The 22,570-nt window shown below is 52.8% G+C and overlaps 2 protein-coding genes across 5 annotated transcripts in view; both read right to left on the bottom strand.

Annotated features, from left to right (window-relative positions):
- Positions 1-778, bottom strand: part of Tfip11 (tuftelin interacting protein 11) — an 11,405-nt gene extending 10,627 nt beyond the window's left edge. Inside the window, exon 1 of the mRNA XM_021222547.2 lies at positions 691-778. The gene's annotated coding sequence lies outside the window, so the exon portion shown is untranslated. The remainder of the gene's footprint in view (positions 1-690) is intronic.
- Positions 779-9,244: 8,466 nt separating this feature from the next.
- Tpst2 (tyrosylprotein sulfotransferase 2) overlaps positions 9,245-22,570 on the bottom strand; it is a 39,627-nt gene continuing 26,301 nt past the window's right edge. For 2 of the 4 annotated variants that reach the window (XM_021222548.2, XM_029533520.1), the window contains exons 2-7: positions 20,692-20,763; positions 16,069-16,980; positions 14,451-14,649; positions 12,766-12,816; positions 11,294-11,342; positions 9,245-9,709 (exon numbers count right to left, since the gene is read on the bottom strand). In XM_021222548.2, the coding sequence (XP_021078207.1) occupies positions 11,301-11,342; positions 12,766-12,816; positions 14,451-14,649; positions 16,069-16,949 (1,173 nt within the window). In that variant the 5' untranslated portion in view covers positions 16,950-16,980; positions 20,692-20,763 and the 3' untranslated portion in view covers positions 9,245-9,709; positions 11,294-11,300. Of the gene's footprint in view, positions 9,710-11,293; positions 11,343-12,765; positions 12,817-14,450; positions 14,650-16,068; positions 16,981-20,234; positions 20,262-20,691; positions 20,764-22,570 lie in introns of all 4 variants that reach the window. The other 2 variants (XM_029533521.1, XM_021222549.2) reach the window with 2 other exon arrangements.

Raw genomic sequence — 22,570 nt, 5'->3', positions numbered from 1 at the left:
AGATGGTCCCACCCACAAGGGGACCTCCCCCCTTGATCACTAATTGAGAAAATGCCCCACAGCTGGATCTCATGGAGGCATTTCCCCAACTGAAACTCCTTTCTCTGTGATAACTCCAGCCTGTGTCAAGTTGACACAAAACTAGCCAGTAGACAGGTTCACCGTCATTACCAGTTAGGACTGCGAAGTGAAGCCTTCAAAGTAATTCTGAAAATCAGCAACGCTCAACACGCCAGCCCGAGTCTAAATCGCGCCTCAACGAACACCTCAGAGGAGTGTGGGTATCGCATTCAAAGGTCCCGACGCGACACTGCACTGCGCAGTAACGTCCTCACTATGTGACACCAGTGACAGCGGGAAAACGGCTCCGCGGTGACCGACATCTCCCCATCCCTCCTCCTCCCTCTGCACCGGCGACACTCAACAGGTTCCGATCGCAGCAACCCGCGCACGTTGCAGTGCAGTCCCTCAAAGGAAGCCCGGGGCCCACGGGATTACAACACCGCCACCTCCCCAGCACAGGGGGCAGGAGACGCTCAGCTCAATGTCAGCACCGGGACGCTCCCGGGTCCCGTCCCGCAGCGGGACCGAGCCGGAGCCCGGAGCGCAGGGAAACCGTAAAGCCGTCGTCGCCGGGAAGCTCAGAGCCTCAGCCCGCGCTCCCGGGACGCCACCCCGCCGCCTGCTCACCTCGCTCAGCACCCGCGAGAGCCACACAGCCTTCGCCCAGCGTCCCGGAGCCTGCGAGGGTCCCGCCAGCCCAAACCCGGATGTGGCCTTTGCCGGCGCGCCGGAAATACGCCATCGCTCAGAGGCGGAAGGGGTGTGCTGTTGCCCCGGCAGCGACTTCACGCCGGAGGGGGCGTGTCTGCGTCCCGGAAAGGATGGTGATCCCGCCTCGCGCTGCTTCCGGTTCCCATCGGAACTGAGGCTGTGTTGGCCGCCTGCATCCTGGGCGAGCCGTCGCCGGGCGCTGGAGTCTTAGTTGGCGTTAACAGCGTCACGGGGACGCTGAGAGATTAGAATGTCCTCGGGACCCCGTATCGCGTTCTCTCCAGGAAGCAGTTTTATTGTGTTCTCTCTCTCTGCTCTAGTTCTCTGTCGCTGGGAAAGAAGGGAGTTGGGGTTCTTGTTAGTTTGGTTTGATTTGGTTTTGGATTTTCAAGACAGGGTTTCTCTGTGTAGCCCTGATTGTCCTGGAATTCACTCTGCAGACCGGGCTGGCCTCGAACTCGGGAGATCTGCCTGCCTCTGCCTCCCGAGTGCTGGCATTAAAGGCGTGCGCCAACGCTGGCCCACAAGGAGGAGCATATTTCATCTTAAACACATCTTACAGATCTACACATAGTCCGTTGCCATCTCTGGTTCTGAAACTAATTCGTTTTCTCTAATACCCTAAAAGGCTGGGTCCTGGTGGGTTTTGTTGCCTGGATTTATTTTTGTCTTTCCCTGTCTGCTTGATACACACTAGAGATATCTAGGCAAAGGACTCTCAGTGCTTCCACCAGATGACCTGTAGGCAAGACTGGGGTCCTTCACTTGGTTCATGATTGATGTCGGACGGCCCAGCCCATTGTGGGTGGGGCCACCCCTGCTCTAGTGCTGGGTGCTGTAAGCACCGGGAGCTAGCCCATGAGCAGCGTTCCCTCCTTGGCTTCTGCTTCAGTTCTTTTTTAAAAATGTCTGCCTTGGACTGTAATCTGTAAAGCAAATAAATCAATTTCCTTCCCCAAATTGCTCTTGGGTATGGTCTTCACAGCAATAAAGCCTAACTGAAACATGCAGTTGGATATGCTAGTGAGGCTCTTGGGGAGTCCCTCAGAGCCAATGTGATACTGTGGGATCAGGGTCCCTTCTTGGGGTCTATGGTCACTTGAATGAAAGCATCTAAGAACTGATACAGAGAGCTGGGGGCGGGCAGTGGGGGCTGGGGTGGGGTGTGGGGGCGGGAGTGCAGGCAAGCTGTAACTCACAGCTGTCTGGAGGAGAACGGAGAAGGAAAGAGGCATGGTGGTGTGGGAGAGCCAGTGTGGAGGTGGGCCATGAGCAGGGAGGGGGCCTTCAGAGCATTAGCAAGGGATCCCAGTACAGGGAAGTTGAAAACATACTTGTGTTGGGAAAGAATATCCCTGCGTGTGAACCAAGTGAAAGTAAACCAGGAAGGCAGTGACCCCAAGTTGGCAGACAAGCACATGCGAGCTACAAGGGTACTTCCATTTCATTCCATTCTGACGAAGGTGCTGTGGGGTGACTCACCCCGTTGGTAGGAGCTCAGCGTCATTGTGATGGGATTTGCACATCATAAACCTCACAAAGAGGAAGCTTATGACCGGCAAGTCTCAAAAAATGCCTGGTATTTGGGGCTTGACATATACTACAGAGTGTTGGGAAAGAATATCCCAACAAGATGAGGCAGAGGGAGGACTATGGAATAGCAGACTTTAGGCAAGCTAGCCATCTTTGATTAAAAACAAAACAAAACCATTCTCACGCTTAGACTGTGTGGAAATGCAAGTGGAAAAGACAAGAAAAGGAAAAGAAATCTGGTGACACACCCCTTTAATCCTAGCACTGAGGGAGGCAGAGGTGGTTGGATCTCAGTGACACCTGGCCTAGATTTCCAGGATATCCAGGGGTAAATAATGAGACCTTGTTGGGGTGGGGGGGGGAGGAGGAGGAGGAGGAGGAAGAAACAAAAAGGGATAGTTATACCCTTCTGAGTCAGAACTCTGGATGTACTGGGAATGTACATTCGTTTAAGGTGCACACCTTTAAGCAGTTCCTTGATTTGCACCCCACTGGGTTAACCCTTAAGGGAGGAGACAAAAGCATGGGCCCCACTTAGAGCAGTGGTTCTCAGCTCAGGTCATGATCCCTTTGGCAAGCCTCTAATATCCAAAAATATTTACATTACGATTTGTAGCAGTAGCAAAATTACAGTAAGGAAGTAGCAATAAACACAATTTTATGGTTGGGGGTCACCACAACATGAGGAACTGTATTAAAGGGTCAAAGCCTTAGCAAGGTCGAGAACCGCTGCCCTAGAGGCAGATTCTGCTCTTTAATGAGTCTGTGGTTGAGGGAAAGCTGGACAGGGAGTCCAGGCAGGAACCATGGAGGAATGCTTCTTGTTGAACACTTGCTCATTCACAGGCTCCTGTTTATACAGCCCAGAACCATTTGCCATGGTGCAGGGTCCTCCTGCATCCCATAATGCTACGGTCAAACAAATGAGGCTTATCCTAAGTACCACCATTTTGTTTTCAGACTTCATGTTGGTCATAAGGTGAAATGAAGTTCAGATTCCCAGACTCGAGCAACTCTACCTTTGGTTAGCCAATTTCCTCATTCTTTTTCCATACCACCAAGCATAATGATTTGTTCCTAACTACGAACAAATGGTTCTGACTGTCCCTTGGCACAGATGTTTGTGGACCATGGGCTTTAAAACTCCGTAACATTCTGGCTTGAGGACGCAGTTCAGCTCCTAAGTCTGTTCTGAGTCTGCCCTGTGGACCTGACTGACCAGTGGCAGCCCGAGTACAATATTTACTAAGATGAATGTTTGAAGATGCAGCCAGCTCCCGAGTCTGTGCTGTTGTCCCTGATGGGTCAGTTTTTGCTAAGTAAGTAAAATAAAGATCTTGCTTTGCTGAACTCTTGTGACTTCTTGGATTGTTTTGGATTTTCAGACCCCAATAGTAACAATCAAAACCATTCTGAATAGGTATGCCCAGAGGCCAGTCTGATCTGGATAATTCATCAAAACTTTCCTTTCAGCTGACTGTGTCAACTTAGCAACTAAAGCCAACTAGGATATTTAGAACTGGCTGGTAGATTAATTAATTAATTAATTCATTCATTCATTCATCCATTCACTAGTCCTTTTAAAATGTACTGAGTTCCTAGAAGCTGGACCCAAACAGTATACTAAGCAACTCGGATGAAGGGTTTGCAGGGAACATTAAGAGGGACACCAAAACAGATCACTGGTTATCAACGAGTTCATTAGAAAACCTATCAACACCATGGACAGACAGACAGAGAGCACAATGGTAGAGGCTCTGAGGAGAGTTCAAGGTTCCAGCACCAGAGGTAGACAGTAAGGCAAAGGCTTCCTGTAGAGGACTCAGAACCCACATGGAAGAAATAGGGGTCTGTCTTTATACATATCTGAGGATGCACAGATTTCACAGACATGAGCCTGGCTGTCCCCAAGTCCCAAGGCTAGTAGTATATTAGAGTTTAATATATATATTAAAGATGTGGAATTTACTGGGATGACTTACAGGCTGCAGTCCAACTAAACATGGTTGGGCAGCTGTGAATGGAAAGAGTCTAGTAGCTGCTCAATACCATGAGGCTGAGTGTCTCAGCTGGTCTGCTGTATAAACTGGAATCCTGAAGAAGCAGGGGGTCCAATGGATGTGCAGGCAAAGGGAGCGCAAGCAGACGAAGAAGAACGAATCCTCCCTTCCTCCATTGTCCTTATATAGGCCTCCAGCAGAAGGTGCAGCCCAGACTGAAGGTGTGTGCTGATCCAGATTAAGAGCATGTGTCATGCCACCTCAAGATCTGGATCAAAAGCACGTGTCTTCCTGACTCAGGATGGGGACCACAGGTGTGCCCCTCATTTCTGGATTGTAGTTCATTCTAGATACAGTCAAGTTGACAATCGAGAAAAGCCATAGCCATCACAGCTAGTTTTTTCCTTCCTTCCTTCCTTCCTTCCTTCCTTCCTTCCTTCCTTCCTTCCTTCCTTCCTTCTTTCCTTTCCTTCCTTCTTTTCTTCCTTTCCTTCCTTCTTTTTTCATTCCTTCTTTCTTTCCTTCCTTCTCTTGCCTTTCTTCCTTTCCTTCTTTCTTTCCTTTTTCCTTCCTTCCTTTCCTTTCTTCCCTTCCTTCCTTCCTTCCTTCCTTCCTTATCTTTCCTTCATTTCCTTCCTTCTTCCTTTCCTTCCTTCTTCCTTTCCTTACTTCCCTCCTTTCCTTCTGTCCTTCCCTAACTTCCTCCCTTCCTTCCTTCCTTCCTTCCTTCCTTCCTTCCTTCCTTCTTCCTTCCTTCTTCCTTCCTTCTTCCTTCCTTTCTTTCTGAGAAGTGACAGGAGTTTGGATGAATATGAGACCCTGGAACTTATGCCAGCAACTTCACTCTACATGGAAATCTCCCCAACCTCAAAGGTTGTTGCTATGCCCTTTCTCATCAAGATTTCTCAGTTCAAGGCTGGATACAGGTGTCACATGCCTTTAATCCCAGCACTTGGCAGGCAAAGGCAGGAGGATCTCTGAGCTTGAGGCCAGCCTGGTCTACAGAACAAGTTCCAGGACAACCAGGGCTACACAGCCTGTTGCCTAAAATGCTGTTTGGAACCAACCCCCACCCAAAAATGTCTCAGTTCGAATGCTAGCCTTGGGACTTAGGGACATCCAGTACCTCCCAGGGAGGTACTCACACTTGTAGGTGTCTCAGATGGGGGTTATAAACAGCATGCTCATCAGGAGTATGGCAGGGTCCTCGGACACCCATGGTTCATCACTCCTGCTCCCACCCATAGAAGAGGGCAAATGCTTGCAGCATGCAGCAAGTTGAACAGAACCAGGCCTGACCCCAGCAATGCAGGAGATCAGCTTCAAGATATCCACTTTCTTCTCTAAGATAACAGAGAGCACCTCCACTGCCACCCCACTGCCCGTGCAGTTTCTGCATCCACTCAAAAGATGGTGTGGGGTGTGGGGAGCCTGGCTCGGTTATAACTTTAACTAGGCTGGTACCATAGAAACAATCCTTAGGTGGCAATTTTAAAGCGGATATATTTAAAGTCTAGCACATGTGCTTTTTCTTAGGACGGTGGTGACATTATGCCGTGGCACAAGTCCCGTTCCTATTCTGAAATCTGTTACAAAAATAGACACGATGTACTGAACTTGGCAGGATTGGAAACCCAGATGGGTTGAGATCAGCAAACCTGGTTTCCCTTAAAATGCTCTCTGCGCACGGCTTGTCTCTCAGGAGGCCCTGTGCTACAGAGAGAGCTGGCTTGCCTGATGAGATCTGCAAAGCCGGGCCTCTCGGGTGCACCCACGGTGTGGAGGAGGGGCTGGAGACACGGCTCAGCAGTTAGAGCACTTCTTTCTCTTGCCTAGGACCTGGATTCGGTTCCCAGCACCCACACCGTGGCTTTCAACTGTCTGTAAGTCCAGTTCCAGAGGCAGCTCCGATGCCCTCTTCTGCCTCCCTGAGCACTAGGCACTGCGTGTGGTGCACAGAAGTGCATGTGGGCAGAACAGCCATGCATATAAAAACAAAAATATTTAGAGAAAAACATAAAGCACACAGGTGTGCTGGGGAAGTAGCTTGATGGGTAAACCTTGCCTCAAAGCCTGAGGACCCAAGCCAGGTGTGGTGGCGCACACCTTTAGTCCCAGCGATGGGGAGACAGAGGCAGGAGAGAAGACTGAAGGCAGGCACATTTAATCTCAGCCCTGGGTAGGCAGAGACAGCTGAACCCCTCAGGCTTGCTTACCAGCAGGCCTAGGCTCCTTGGCCAGTTCCAGGCCAGCGAGAGAACCTAGCTCAGCAGCTCGTGGGCGGTACCAAAGGAACCATCTGCAGCCTCTGCCTACACATCGCGTCCCTCAGGACGAGAGCGTATCTGAGGGGATGCCCCGTGTCTGTCTGTGCGCCCCTCTGTGTATCCTTCCATCTCTTCATGGAGGGAGGACTCCAGGTAAACTGAAGCAGAAGACTGCAGGCTCATTTTGAAACATTGCCAGGGCTGGAGAGACGGCTCGGTGGTTAAGAGCACTGACTGAAGCTGGGCAGTGGTGGCGCACGCCTTTAATCCCAGCACTCGGGAGGCAGAGGCAGGAGGATTTCTGAGTCTGAGGCCAGCCTGGTCTACAAAGTGAGTTCCAGGACAGCCAGGGCTATACAGAGAAACCCTGTCTCGAAAAACCAATAAATAAATAAATAAATAAATAAATAAATAAATAAATAAATAAAGCACTGACTGCTCTTCCAGAGGTCCTGAGTTCAATTTCCAATGACCACACGGTGGCTCACAACCATCTTGTAATGGGATCTGATGCCCTCTTCTGGTGTGTCTGAAGACTGCAACAGTACACTCATTGCCAGTCACTGATGAAACATCTGTTCAGGGAAGCCTGGACCTGGACGCTATGGGCACCCCGATTGATTATCTTAGGCCACTGTGTGGTAAGGAAGCTCAGCTAGGAGTGTAGAGACCACCTACTGGGTGTTCAGGAAGCCTCGGGGCACTCTGGCTAGGAATGAGGAAGCCTCTGGAAGGCAGGACCTGTCAGTGTCTGCCAGGGAGCTTGCTTGACTCAAAACCAAAGCTGCCACAGAGGTAGCTCTCTGCATACAGCCCAGCGGGAGGCACAGGGAAGAGTGTTTTCTGCTGCCCAGCCACGAGCCTCCTGTGTCCCTAGGAGTGTCCATCCTTGGAGGCGGGGGCCTCCATATACATATAGGAAGGGGTTTTTGATGTCTTAGAGCTTGCTAGGTATACAAGGTTTGGCATCAATTCACAGAGATCCCCTGCCTCTGCCTCCCGAGTGCTGGGATCAAAGATGTGAGACACTAGCCCCCCCAGGTGGAAGAGGGTGTGGTGGTGTAGTGCTCAGCCCAAGGAGTGGCACTATTAGGTGTTGGAATAGGTGTGGCCCTGTTGGAGTAGGTGTGGCCCTGTTGGAGAGAGGAGCTGGCTCTCCCAGCTTTTCATGGATCCCAGGGATCGATCTCCCTGGCCTGTGTACTTTGAATCTCCTCTCCATGACTTACAATGCCTCATACAGAAGAACACTGGAAAACATACTCTAGTGTATGAAGGACATGAGTTTGGGACCTCTGCACCCATGTAAAGTCATGCGTGGCTGTGTGTATCCCACACATGCCCGAGCCCAAAAACACACACTGAACTAAACATTAAAAAGATTTAAAACATTTCAAGACAGGGTTTCAGATTGTCTAGCCTGGCTTTCACTGTGGTGCACCATGCCTGGTTTCCAATTCACTATGGTACACTGTGCTTGGCTCTCCTAACCAGAAGCAGGCCAAGCAGTGAACAGTTTTCTCAGGTATTAGTCACACTTGGCTGACCCTGTAAACGCCCAGCAGAGGCTCCAGGGGGCAGGCTCCATGGATGTGTATGCAAATATACAAAGGCTCCCACAGCTGTCTTCTGACCTCTACGCGTAGTCTGTAGCATGGGTGTGCCAACACACCTCAGAGGCCTGGCTACCTCTCACCAGTTGGAAGAAGAGTCAGGCGCTGCGGCACAGGAACATCGGCCCTGTCACCCTTGCTCGTTCTTAGTAATCGCCTGAGGTTGGGTGTAGAGGCACCTGGGAGATCGACTGAGCAGAGCTCTGGGTGTCTGTAGGGGCTTTTTCAGACACAAGTGGGAGGGCGAGCTAAAAGAAAAAGACTAGCCCTGCAAGTGGGCAGCAGCATCCCACAGCTGGGGGTCAGACTCAAGAGGAAGAGCGACCAGTTGAACCCTGGGACTCCCTTTCTAGCTTCACCGCCCACAGTGACTTGAAATCTGTCGCATGCGTCCTGCCATGATGGGAAATCTGGGTCAACGTAAATCTACCGTTGCTTACGTCGGGTATTGGAGCAACACAAAAGTCAGCCTGCCTCTAAAATCCATACTGGCAGGACGCTGCACGCCATGGCCTCCTTAAACCTCACGGCTGCTCCCAGAGCATCTAGGGACCACCCAGCAGGCCCAGAGCTAAAAGAAAATGGGTCTTTGGTGTTTCCAGAGAGATCGCCTGGTACATTTCCCCTCAGAGAAGTGTCTCTAAGGTCTGCCAAAAAAAAAAAAAAAGTGTTAAGAAGGGAGCCCCAGGCCACACCTTTCAGAGGGCGGTGCCAGCCTCCGACCACACCCCAGAGGGCGGAGCCAGCCTCAGGCCACATCCTTCGGAGGGGCTGGCAGTTATGATCTGTCAAGTCGGCTTGCCTCATCTCCAACAAAACCCGGGTGTCTGACCGCTAGTCCCTGTTGTCATTCATCCTCGTGGAGAGAATTACCCACATGCACACAAACTTTACCCTCTCAGTGATCCTTCTGGACTCTGCCTGTGAGCCTCGCTTTTTCCTTTACTGAGGGGATGATGGGAGCCCAGCGGTGCCCGCAGCAGCAGCAGCATCGCCGTGTTCTACAGCGTCACCAGTTCCCACTTGTGAGGGAAGAGAAGAAACCTACTCACTCCTGTGAAGTAAGGCACAGACAGCAGCCTGTCTACTTTATTCAAATAATTAATTTCTTTTCTTGTGAAACTGAGTAGGACTAGAGCGAGGAGAGCCCATATATTAAACTCTTAAATAGATCCTTTGAGTTCAGCGTCCAGTCAAGGAGAGGCACGGGTCTAGGGTCTTGTCCCAGGAGATGAGGTCACCGAGGGGGTCTGTCCATTAGGGAAGATAGCAAATTCAATTCTTTAAAAAAAAGTTCCCAAGGAGAGAAAAATTAGAAAATCCCAAGTTTCTGAAGCGGAAGTAGTCTCTCCCTCCTCAGTGTCGCCCTGGAGCGGAGGTTCCGAGCCCACTTCCACCGAGATGTATGAATGCTCCAACCCGGCAGGCCCCGCCCGGCGTGACTGAGAGCAAGCCATGTGCTTGGGTTAGTCCAGCTTCCGTGTGCAGGTCGAGGACTCTGAGCGTCTGAGCCCTGCAGGGACTGAGAAGGGGGAGGTGGTGTCAGCGCGGGCAACGCTGGAATAGTTTCTGCTTGTTTGTTTCATTTTCGTTTTTTGAGTCAGGGTCTCGCTGGGTAACACTGGGTGTACTAGAGCTCCATATGTAGACCAGGCTGGCCTAGAACTCACAGAGATCCAGCCCACTCTGCCCCCTGAGTGATGGGATTAAAGGTGTGCATGGCCACACGGGACCTAGTTTATTTTTAGTGGGTGCAGGTGACCACAGAGGCCAAAAGAAGATATGGGTCTCTTTCTAGAGTGCAAGGTACACTCAAGTGTACACACACACACACACACACACACACACCGGATGGCCAGGGAGAATCTATATTTCACACACCCCGGATGGCCAGGGAGAATCTATATTTAAGACTGGCTCTTGGGCTCTCAGCTACATTTTAACCTGGCCTCAATGATCCTCTTCCCTGAGGGCTGTCGAGGCTATAGAGTGAGTTCAAGGCCACACTGGGCGGGCTCAGTGAGGTCCCATCTTCCCATCTCAATGTAAAAGAGGGCAGAATACGGCTCTGGCTCCTGGGTAGATCTCCTGCCTGCATGAGGCAGGCCTGAGAGTCACTGAATGAAGTCTTGGCTTCAACAGCCCCAACCCTTCAGAAAGTGATGTGTTGGATACAATGAGTTTCAGAGACAAGAGGCATTGATGCGCCCGTTCCGGGCCGATCCACACCTGGCTGGCTGGCAAACCTTGTAGGTGGCATCTCATCTAAACAGCCAATCAGGTGAGCACTGGCTGTAGGCTGGTCTGGGGTCCTAACAGAAGGGCAGGAGGTGAGGGAAACAGTCAGGGGGTGGGGTTCTCTTCCGCACACTTTTCTCAGGAATGCAGCCATCAGCACAGCCACCGAGGGAGTCCCGGCAGTCACAGAGTCTGGACATCCCAGCTCAAAATCCCTTTCCCTACCTCTTAGCAAAATAGGCACTTAAAGTCACTCTGATAGAGCCGAGGCTGCACAAAGGACGGAAGGAAGCCAGCTTCCCGCTGTGTGGCACAGAAGGCTATGGGGCTCTCTGTAGGGATGGAACTGTGAGTCTCTTGTCTCATACGTGCAGAGCGGCATCTGGCCTGACACCTCCCTCATACACTCTTAGAGGAACCCAACAATGACTATGGAGAACACTGGCTGCCAAGGCTGAGGTTGTTTATCTGGGAGGATAAGACAGGCTGTACCAAGTATCTGTGTGGCTTAGGGTTGCTCTCTCCATGGTCCTCTAGCTTCTTCCCAGCAGGAGAAACCTCCTTTTGCTTTGGTCTAGCATGGATCCCTACTAACTCCCTCCCCCAGCCCCAATCCAGAGCCCAGAGTAAGCCTCCTGTTCTATAAATAGCTCCCTAGCCTGTCACCATGGAAACGAGATGGGGCTGGGTCTGTCCACCTTAGTGGACATATGAGAGAGAGAGAGAGAGAGAGAGAGAGAGAGAGAGAGAGAGAGAGAGAGAGAGAGAGAGAAGAGAGACAGACAGACAGACAGAGAGTGTTTAAAGGACGGACGGGTACTTCAGCCAGGGCTCAGGGCTGGCAGGCTGTGGCGAGGCAGGAGCTCACCTGGAAATCAGGAACTTCCCAGGTGTGGGGAGGTGCTATTCTGGTTCACCTGCAGGGAGACGGGAAGACCAAGTGGTGGGTGACTGGGTTCACTTTTCACTTCTAAGGACCCACTGTGCTCAAGATAGGTGGCAGTAGCTGTGTCCCTAGGAGCTCCTAGGTGACAGGGGCCATATTTTGTTGGTACCCATCTGTTCCACACGCCCAGGCCCCCACCCTCAGTGCCAGCCCCGTCCTTAAAGCTGTGATCTAAGAGAACACGTTTGGTGTTCAGTAAACACGAGGTGGTCGTCCAAAAGGGTCAGCACCTCGTCCAGCAGGCAGGGAACTCCCAGGACAGCAGGGCATGCATGCCACGGAAGCACAATCAGTACAAGCATGTACACTGCCAGCCAAAAGCCACTGTCCCTGAACTGAGACACTGACAACCTGACCATTAAAATGGCGGGTCCCATGGGTGGGTCCCACGCTTTGTTTTTCTAAAAGGAATGAAGCGTGGGCTGAGGAGACAGCTCAGCTAAAGCGCCTGGCTTGGCATGCAAGCCTAAGGACCTGAGTTCAGATCCCAGCATCAACCACCTGGGGCACACAGCTGGGAAGGTGGAGGCAGGAGGATGCCTGGGCCTCGCTGCCCTGCTGGTGCAGCTCAATTGGTGAACCCTAGATTCACTGAGAGACTCTGCCTCGAAATAAAAGGTGGAGATCAAGGAAGATGCCAGATGTTTGCACCTGGCCTGTGAACATGAAATCATATGTACACACATGTACCATCATACAGGCAAAAACAAACAGGCACATGAGGTGACTTGTCTCAGGACCATCCCACCATGTGAAGGGCAGCATCTCGGCCCCCAGAGGAGCATCATGTTGTCAGAGCAAAGCCCATGCCGTCAGACAGACCCTCGGGGGTATCTCAGGATGGTGGGTCCAGCTGTGGAGGACTGAGGAAAACCTGGCTCTGGCTTGTGGTCACTTGGCCACACGCCCTGTGACCCTGCGGCTCTGAGAAAAGTATGTCTGGGGATTGTGCTTGGCAACTGTCCCCTTAAGTGGATGGGGTTCAAGTCGGAAACATCAAGTCCTCACAGATTCCAGGCACCTTCCAGCCAGAGGACAGGGGCTCAAGAAAAGGACTGCTGAGACTGACTGTGGTTAGATGAGTCACGTAGGGACTCCTGACTCAGTCCTACCCAGGCTTATGACAGGGATGGGTCATCCACTGCCCTGTCCATCCACCATCCATCCACCCTCCCATTCATCCATAAACCACCCATCCTCCATCCATCCATCATCTATACACCCACCCACCCACCCACCCATCCATCCATCCACCCACCCACCCACCCACCCATCCATCCATCTACCCATCCATCATCCATCCATCCAGGGCAACATGGTGCAGCTATGGACCAATTCTGAGCTGGGGCCCAGCCAGGGAAACAAAAAACAGAACCCCACTTTGACTTTCTAACCTGAAAATATCCTTTCAGATTGGCTGGCGTTTTATAGTCTCCTTTCAAGACCTAGGAAAGAACATAAGTGTCACCGTGGGAGAAGTGGCAGGGAGTGAAATCCAGGTCATCACTGACACATCTATCTAACCACCCATCCATCTGTCCCTCCACACATCTGTCTGTCCCTCCACCCACCTGTCAGGTACACATTTCTTGCCCACACCCATCCATTCATCTATGTATCCTATCACCCCACCCATCTACCCATCATTCCATATATCCATCACAAATCCATCAGTCTGTCTGTCTATCTATCTATCTATCTATCTATCTATCTATCTATCTATCTATCTATCTATCACCCATCTGTCCATCCATCCACCCATCCATTTATCCGTCCATCTTCCTTCAGCAACATTTAACCGAGTGCCTCTCATTCTACACACACGGGACAGTGTTAATCAGGTCACTGGAGTTTTGGTTCCCCTGCGGCCTCTATTCTCGACAGGGGCGCAGATGATTGGCAGGCAACGGTGCTCATGAGGCACACCACAGGCTTGTGCAGCCATGGGATGTGGCAGGAAGGCAGTGAGGCAGAGGGGTGTGGTGGAGAGTGACCCTGGGTTTCTGCAACCACGTAAGGGGTGAGACCCAAAGGATGAGTAGAACCAGCCCACTTAACTGGAGAAGAGAAAGTAGTCAGGCAGAGGGTAAGACCGAAGCCTGGAGGGTATAGACGGTACCCTGACTGTGGCCTAGCTCCTGTGACACAGCCACCTGCGGCTTGCAGCCACAGTAGCCAACCACACGGGAACAATCTCATGAGTACAACTCTCCTCACAGAGCTACCGAGGCCCAAGGACTGAACGCTGTGGAGATCAAGACAGGCCCTTGCCAAGGTCAGAAACTACACACACACACACACACACACACACACACACACACACACACACACACACAAAGAAAAAAGGGCTGTGGACGCTTCTGGATGCCCAGGGCTGGCTTTCTGTTACTGCAAGGGCTCTGCTTTTAAGTCTAGACTATTGTTAATTGGGATGGAACCCAGAGCCTCGTGCATGCTGGTTAAGGACTCTACCAGCACACCCCACCTAGACTCTTCATATTTTTTAATTGACATAAGCCAGCTAGCTGCTCAAACCACTCAAGGGGCTGGGTGACGCCAAGCAGACTTGACCGTGACCTAGTGAGCTGTTCTTAACAAAATGCCTGTGCCAAAGCCACTTACTTCCCCTGAACCATCTCCACCACAGAGAACAGGGATTTCAACAGCTCCCAGTCTGAGAAATTAACATGACAACTTAGGGAATAATAGTGTGTCCCTGCTTTCTTTATGTGCATTTGCTCGCAAGACTCCAAGGGACACACACACACACACACACACACACACACACAGGAGACAGCAGAGAGGAAAGGGTAAACAGGACTACACGTGAACATGAGTAGCCATGGAAACAGGAAATGCAGTGAAGTAAGACCCGAGACACAAACAGATCTGCTCTGAGAGGAACAGCGTGAGGGGACACCTGTGGGCCTTGAGCTTCCTTTTGGCCCAAGCCAAAGGGGAAAACCTGCATCTGTGCATTATTTCTGTCAGGCAGAACACATGATGGTCAGGAGCCTGAGGCTGGAGTCCCCATCCTGCCGGCGCCTATGCTCACACTCTCCTGTGTGCGCACACTCACCCGGTGTGTGTTGTTGATGACAATGGGGTCGGGGTTCCCGTAGTTGGGCGGATTTGCATACGGGTCATAGCCAAGCCGGGCCAGCATGGGGGCAATCTGGGCCATATCCCTCACCACGTCTCTAGGGATGTGGCCAGTCCACTTGGAGAGAGCTTCCAAGTTTACCGGTTTGATGACCTGGTCTGTGGACCGCTCAATCCTGCAGAGAGAAGACAGTCTTGTCAGGTTGAGGGATGCTCCCTGCTCGGAAGCTATGGGGCAGCAGGACGGGTGGGCATCCCTGGCCCCAGGGCTGCCCTTCCCCATCAGTTGTGAGGGCGCAGCCAGGGAGCTGTGCCTCACGGAAGCTGCACATATGAAGAAACAGGGCTGTGGTCAGGAGCCCTGTGCTCTAGTGATGCATTCCAGCTTCCTTCACTTGTATACACATGTGTGTAATGTATGTGTGTGCACATGTATATGTGCGTGTGTGTACATGTATGAGTACATGTGTATACATGCCTGTGTGCGTGTGTGTGCACATGTATGAGTGCATGTGTGCACATGTGTGCATGTGTGTACATGTATGAGTACATGTGTATGCATGCCTGTGTGCATGTGTGTGCAAATGAGTGTATGTATGCACATTCCTGTGTGTGCACATATATGAGTGAATATGTGCACGTTTGTGTGTACATGTACAAGGACATGTGTGTCATGCCCATGTGCACTGTGTGCACATGTACGTGTGCCCCTGTGTGTATGCGTGCACATGTCTATTCACGAGTATTCACAAGGCCTCCAGGTGTGGATGTCCTCCCTCACTTCTCCACTTTGCTTTTGGCCGTCTCTCCCTAACTTCACTGTGTCCGGTTAGGCTGGCCAGGGACCCTCCAGGATCTGCCTTCTGCCCCTTTGGACTCATGAGACAGGCCCTGGCAACCACATGTAGGGGTCAGAAATGCTGAACGCAGCTGCCATGTTTGCACGGCGAGCTGTGAGCATGTTACAGCCACTAAGCCATCCCCCTTGCTCCTCTTTTATTCGTGATTTATTTTTCAATTTGTTTATTTATTTTTTATTATGTGTGTGTGTGTGTGCGCATCTGATGTCTAAGGGCTGGGTAGGTCCATGGTGCATGTGTGGAGGTCAGAGGTCAGAGGTCAACCTTGTAGAGTCATTTCTCTCCTTCCACTTTTATGTAGGTTCTGGGTATCAAACTCAGTTTCTGGGCTTGCACTGCAAGCCCCTTTACTTACTGAGCCATATTGCCAGCCCTGCCTGTGCTTCCTTAAAAATAACTTGTCCTATCTACAACTAACATGGGCAGTTTGGCCTTATAAAAAAGAAAACATCAAATCCTACTGTGGAGGCTGAAGGTCCCGGGGATGCCAGCTTCCTGTAGGTGCCTGGCCTTCTGTCTGCAACGCACGGTTCCCATGTATTGTCTGTGCTCTTCAACAGCACAAGACGGACGGCTACAGGGGAGGAGAGACCCGATTCCCAACTCTTTCCCCATCACACAGAAGGATGCTGAAGCTCAGAGAGGCACAGACACTTGCCTAAGGTAGCACAGCTCAGGAAGGGCAGACTCGACCTGCCGCCTGGGGCCTGGGAGGAGCTGTGGGGCCCCACTCACTTGGACAAGGAGACGCCCCCAGGCTTGCCAATGAGGTCCTCATGGTGCAGGACTGTGTCACTCCAGGCGATGCCCAGGAAGTCCAGGATGCGTTTGAGTGAGCGCCGGGGGTGCAGCACCAACTGCTCATAGTACACGGGCAGGCACTTGTCCCTGCCCACTTCCATGCACTGTGCGTACATCACCTCGATGGCCTTGTTCCACTTGGTGAGGCAGTCTCGGTAGCTGCTGAGGTCAAAGCCTGCGATGGTGACCTTGCGCGTGATCATGGAGTGCACGGACGCCCGGCCGTCACGCACCATTAGCAGGAATTTGGAGTTGGGGAACAGGCGTGCCAGGTAGACGGACGACTTGAGTGTGAAGGGGTCCTTGTTACACAGCACGCGGGCCGGCTCGCCGTGCTTGGCGATCACCTCCAGGATGAAGGCCTGCATGGCCGCGTCCAGCACCTCATCCGTCACACCTGCCTCGTCCAGCCGCAGCTTCTCGCGGCCAGACTTGGTCCAGGCCTGCCGCATGGCCAGCACGCGAGGGATGATGCGTGTCTCCTCCCCACAGCGCACTTCCGGGTGTGCGTCCAACATGGCGCGCATGAGCGTGGTGCCGCTGCGTGGCACGCCGCCCACGAAGATGAGCGGCATGGCCTTGCCGTAGCGGTACTCCACGTGGTCGGCGCCGAGCATCACCAGTTCCTCCTGCTCCGGCCGCATCCTCCCTGAGTTCCGCGCGCCCCCGAGCACCGCCCGGCACTCCAGTACTTGCTGCCCAAGCTGCACGGCGAGCACCAGGGCCAGAGCACAGCTGGCGGCCAGCAGCACCTTACGCACAGACAGGCGCATGCCCAGCCAGGGTCGCAGGCCCAGCCAGGGGGCCCGCCTCATGGACGGGTCAGCAGGCCCATCTGGTATGCATCTGTGGAGAGAGGGATGGTGTCAGCAGGCCCAGGGGCACAAACAGGATGCTGGGTTGGTGCTGCTTCTCCCCTCCCCCCAGGGGGCCACGGTGGCCTCAGAGCCTCAGGTGGAGAGCAAGATTCAAGCCTCTCACCACCATGGCTGTGGGGCCTTGGTCAACTGGGGTTCTGTATCAGGGATTGAGCTGGCTATCTGATGACAGAGGGCAGTGATGGTGGTTATTATTAAAATGTTAGAAACGCCTTTAATCCCAGCACTCGGGAGGCAGAGGCAGGCGGATTTCTGAATTCGAGGCCAGCCTGGTCTACAGAGTGAGTTCCAGTATAGCCAGAGCTACACAGAGAAACCCCGTCTCGAAAAACAAAACAAAACAACAACAAAAAAATGTTAGAAACACCAGCACAGGCCTGTAAGCAAGCTACTTGGGAAGCCGAGGCAGGAGGATTCCAAGTTTAAGCCTGTGTGTATCTAAATGAATGAATGAATGAATGAATGAATTGGAGTGGGTGCAGGGAACCATGGAGTGAGCCTGGCTTTGCTGCTTTGAGAGGTGTGTGCCAGGCACAATGTGCATTCGGAGAGATGGGCACACTCACTCCTGCAGGCTGTGCCACATTCAGGCCATTCTGATTTCCTCTGACAGGACTACTGGTCTCAGACGTTAATCTTATGTGCCCTGTACAGCTTACATCATTGTATCCTGGCAACTACAACTGTATTGATCCTGGCAATTTCCACTATATTCTGTTTATGATAGGGGTATACAAAGTCTGATAGCTCTCGATAAAAAATAAATCGTCACAGCCTGAGTCTGGCTGTGGCCCCTCCAACCCAAGCTGGGTTTAATTTCTCACCAGCCGTATCAGGCAACCATGGTCTGGTATGTAAGTGCAGGTGCTTACAGCTGGGGACATAGCTCAGTGGGTGGAATACCTGCCCATCATGCGCAAAGCCCTGGGTTTGACCCCCAGGACCACATAAACCAGGCATGGTGGCTAATGGTTAATGACATCTAGCATGTGGGAGGTGAAGGAAAAAAGATCAAAAGTTTGAGACTAGATTGAAATACAGGAGGTCCTGTCTTGGAAAAAGCAAGCAAGCAGGCAAGCAAGCAAGCACGCATGCATGGGAATAGCCCACAGGTCTGCCTGTTTCCTGCAGCACGGACAGGGGACTGTGTTCTCAGCTCCCTGCACGGGCTCAATCATTACTGCTCAGTTAATAATAATGGAATGAGTGTCTGAATGACCAGGACCTGGCACAGAGGAGGGAATGAGGCTAGGAGAGAGATGCCCACATTTACCCACAAGAAAGCAGCTGAGCCAGGATCTAGACTGGGCTGCCCTCATCCCCTGTGCCCCACGGCAGGGGTGCCCCCGCTGCCCCCTGCCATGGCAGAGGGCTCTGTCCTCCCCTCCACCTGCACTTGGGACTTAGTTGGCACTAAAGTCCGTGAACCAAGTCCAGGACTGGGCAGAGAGGAGACAGGCAGCCAGGACGGCGGCCTCCACAGCCCAGGTCCTCGTGAAGATGTGGGGAACTCACAGGGAACATGCTTAGTGTGATAATGAGCTGGCTGCTGCTGGAAGGACCCAGAGGGGAGGAAATGTTGTCCCAGCTGGGAGCAAGCGCAGTGGGATCCGATCGCAGCAGGGTGTTGGGAAGGATGCCCCCAGCCCAGGAGAGGAGTGGAGAGAGGGCTCCTGGGCTGCAGGGAAAGGAAGAAGGGAGTGAGGATGGAGCCAAGGCCCAGACCAGGGCACCTGCTGGGCTCCAGTGCTAGACGCTCAGGACCAGGCGGCAGGGGACTGCTTGGAACAGGAAAGGAAATAAACCTCCCTCCCAAGGCCTTGTGGACCAGAGGTTAGAAACTCAGCAGTGCCGGGTATGGTGGTGCACGCCTTTAATCCCAGCACTCAGGAGGCAGAGACAGGCAGATTTCTGAGTTCGAGGCCAGCCTGGTCTACAGAGTGAGTTCCACGACAGCCAGGGCTAAACAGAGAAACCCTATCTCGAAAAACCAAAAAAAAAAAAAAAAAAAAAAAAAAAGAAACTCGGCAGTGCTTTTCCAGTCAGGGGCTTCCTATAAAAAGCAGAGTCAGCTACTGCCCAGATTGCTGGAGGACAGTACAGACCACGGGGGGGGGGGGGGATGCTGCTCAGTCTCTGCCTTGCCCCCAGGGTCTCTGAGCCTGAGTCCTCTGCATTATTCCTCTTGGCCTCTTGCTGGAATCGGCTGGGTGGATCCAGATTTACCCTCGGCTATCACTTCGAACTCTGCCAGCACTGTGGGCTCACACCCGGAGGTGACAGGTCCCCCGGAGAAGGGCAGCAAAGGCTTGCTGCAACGGAGCCCCAAGCTGAGGTCTAAATGGCAGACAGCACTCACAGGCAGCAGGTGGGGAAGGGTGTTCCCGGAAGAGGGAGCAGTCACCAGGAAAAATCCCGGGAGATAGAACCCTGTGTGACCAGGGGCTGCAGGTGTCTCAGCACCACATGAAGGTCTGGCGAGATAAGAAGAGACGTGACATCGGATTTTACCCATGGGGCTTCACAGAAATCACCAAGCATGCAGGTTTGGAGCTTGCCACTACAGGGGCATGGCAAGTCTCCAGCCCGGGTGCCCATGTGTCAAGACCAGGAGGGCTACAGTCAGGGCTCCCGGGGGATGCCGTCTCTGGGCAAGTCAAGTTTCCATCTCTGCCACAGATCATCCGGGACAGTCCACTGGGCTTAGCGGGCCGCAGGGTTGAGAAGTGCCTAAGGCAGATAACTCTTGCCCGGGGCCGGCTGAGCGTCAGAGCATAGTGGGGCCTCTTCTAGGGAAGAAACTGCTCGCCTCCTTCTGCTAATGTTGGGGCTGCTCTCTCTCTCTGCTTCAATTTTGGGGGGCTGTGATGGGCAAAACCAATTCCAAGACACGTTTAGGGGACAGAGCAGGCTGCTGATGCCACAGCCACTCGGATATCGAAGGATGCCTTCTAGTGCTTCATAAGGCCTGCCCCACGGACCTGAGATCCAAACTCTACCACTCGCAGTGACTGCTGTGCCAAGACACTCTGGAAGCAGCCAAGCACACTGTGGCTGAAATGAAACCCACTGCCCTTCGGGGTGAAGAGGGGCTGTGTGTAGTGTGTGTGGGGGAGGGCGGGATGCTTTAACCGTAGGCTGCCTGCAGAATGGGGCTGTACAGCGCACATGTGCATGCACATGAGTGTGTACACAAGTGTGAGCGCACATGCATGTGTGTACCTATGGCTGGTGACTGACACAGTGACCCTAGAAGGAAAAAGGAACACAGGACAGGAAAAGTTATGGAACAGCCAGTTTGCCCCGCCCCCCATTACGTCATTCATGTGTTTCAGAATCTAAAGTCTGGCGAGCATCCTACCTGCACGTCATGATTTTATAATTCTAGAATGCTCAGAGCTGCTCCAGCCAAGGGGAGCAGGGATAATGGTAGTCACTTCCAATGACAACTACGACGTGATGATTGGATGGTGCCCACAGGAGGCACTCAGCAGGCACTGCCCAGGCTGCCTGAGAACTCACAGTCCACCTGCAGTGTCCTGTGTGCTGATGATATTCCTGGTGTGTACCGTACTCTATGAGAAAGTTCGCCCGCCCGCCCGCCCAACGCTGGAGACGGGGAACATGAAGCACGAAGGGGCTGTGACAGGGCGGTGGCGGGGTCTCTGCGTAGACTCACCTCCCCTGGGCGCCCTCATTTCTAAGCACCAGTCCTCGAGCTTGGTCACCACGGCTTCCTGCCCTGACAGTCCTGTGGAGCAATGGAGATGCTGTATCAGGGAAGGCTGAGGCGGAGGGGCTTCTCGGCTCCCCAAGGCACCAGACAATGACCTTTAGGGGAGACTTTTGCTACCGTGGGGAGTCTCTGCCAGCCTCTGCCCTCTTCTTGGTCCTGGGCATCAGGAAAAGAAAATGATACAACAGCATGCCTGTCACTACCCGGGGATGCCAGGCACGGCCACCCAGGCAGGGCACTGTGAGCTCCGTAAGGGTACCCCATGGACCCAGGTGTGGCATTCCCTGCAGTCAGATAACGCCTGGCTTCCATCACCCGACACGCAAACAGTGCCTGTGTCTTGAAGCCTCACTGAGAAGAGAGAACCTTTCTAACCAGCTAGCACAAGAATTAACTTAATCCGTTTCCCATCTCGGTCTGTAAGCACTCACAGCTCAGCTCCAAACGCCATGCTTCAGGTTCAGGCTGTATCCCCACGAACCTACCACACCAAGGGGGCACTCTCAGCCTGGGAGGGGCCTGGGGAAGGCAGGCTTCACAGACACACGTGCGCCATCTCACATTCTATGTCCCTCCTTGGTCCTGTCTCAGGTGCTGGGGTACGGACGGTACAGGACGTGGCTCTAGAGATGAGAGAGTCCCTGACCTTTGAGACCAGAGTCTCGGTTGCCCTAGTCTGTACACAGGGGCTGCTGGGAGGCTTCAGTCAGAAAGAAGGACCTGGAACACCAGCAGTACTGCCATTTGTGTCACAGCAGGAAGGAGCAAGGAGTGACCGCCTGCATCTCAGTCTTCCATCTCCAGAGAATGCTCTCACCCCTCACCTTTATCATTTAGTTTGTTTGTTTGTTGGGAGTTTTTTTCTGGAAATCCAGCCCTGCTAACACTAAGGCTCAGCGGGAGAAGGGGGTCTCACCTTGCTTCTATCCCACTTGATGCTCAGGCCCAGGACTCCTGGGCAGGGTGGCTGACTTCCCCTGGGAAGAAACCAAGCAATCCAGACAGGGCAATGAGGAAGCTTCCCGAGAAGCTAGAGGCAACCTGGCAGAGTCCACGAGGCCCTTGAAATGCCAAGTGTTCCTAGGTCCGCCAACCCCACGGCTGGCACCAATCACTCTCCAAAGAACACAGGCTCACTGAGACCCAGGGACCCCACTGATGGGCCGTCCAGCTCAGAGCAGGCACCCTATGTACTACCACAGGGGTCGAGGAGAGGTTTAAATTCAGCTAAACTGAATAAAGTGAAAAGTTCACTTTGCTTTGTTTTGGTCATATGCCAAAAGTTCAGAAACCACTGGAGGCAGTGGGGAGTACCATACTGGATAGCCCTGACCTAGACAGTACCCTGTGGCCCCTGGAGTGTGGTGTGCTGTGTGCACTCAGCTCCTGCAGGTTCTATGTACACAGGCTCACCTGAGCTTGGAGGGAAAGCTGCCTGTGTGTTGACTCGTGTGGACTTCACGTTTGTTTTACCTGGACAGTAGCACGGGACAACTAACTATCCCCACTGCATTTACAGTGCGCCGCGGTGCAAGTCAATTCAAGGTGGTCTGCAGCACACAGAGGTGGGCCAGCAAGAAGGCCCAGCGGGTAAAGGTTCTTGCTGCACAAGCCCAACTTGAGTTCAAATCCAGGGACCCGCAAAGACGTGGGGAGAACTGACCCCACAGAGTGGTTTTCTGATCTCCACACTCAGACCACGGGCCTGTTTGCCCCTTCGCACACGCAGTGATAAAATAACAGTGCGTGGAGGGCGTGCACGGATACTAAAACCTTTCCTGTCAGTGGAGGAGGAGGAGGAGGAGGAGGAGGAGGAGGAGGG

The sequence above is a fragment of the Mus pahari genome, chromosome 23 (genome assembly GCF_900095145.1).
Source record: "Mus pahari chromosome 23, PAHARI_EIJ_v1.1, whole genome shotgun sequence".
In the NCBI taxonomy this organism is placed as follows: Eukaryota; Metazoa; Chordata; class Mammalia; order Rodentia; family Muridae; genus Mus; species Mus pahari.
Note: the sequence above shows the minus strand (reverse complement) of the source record. Positions and strands in the feature narration are given on the sequence as shown.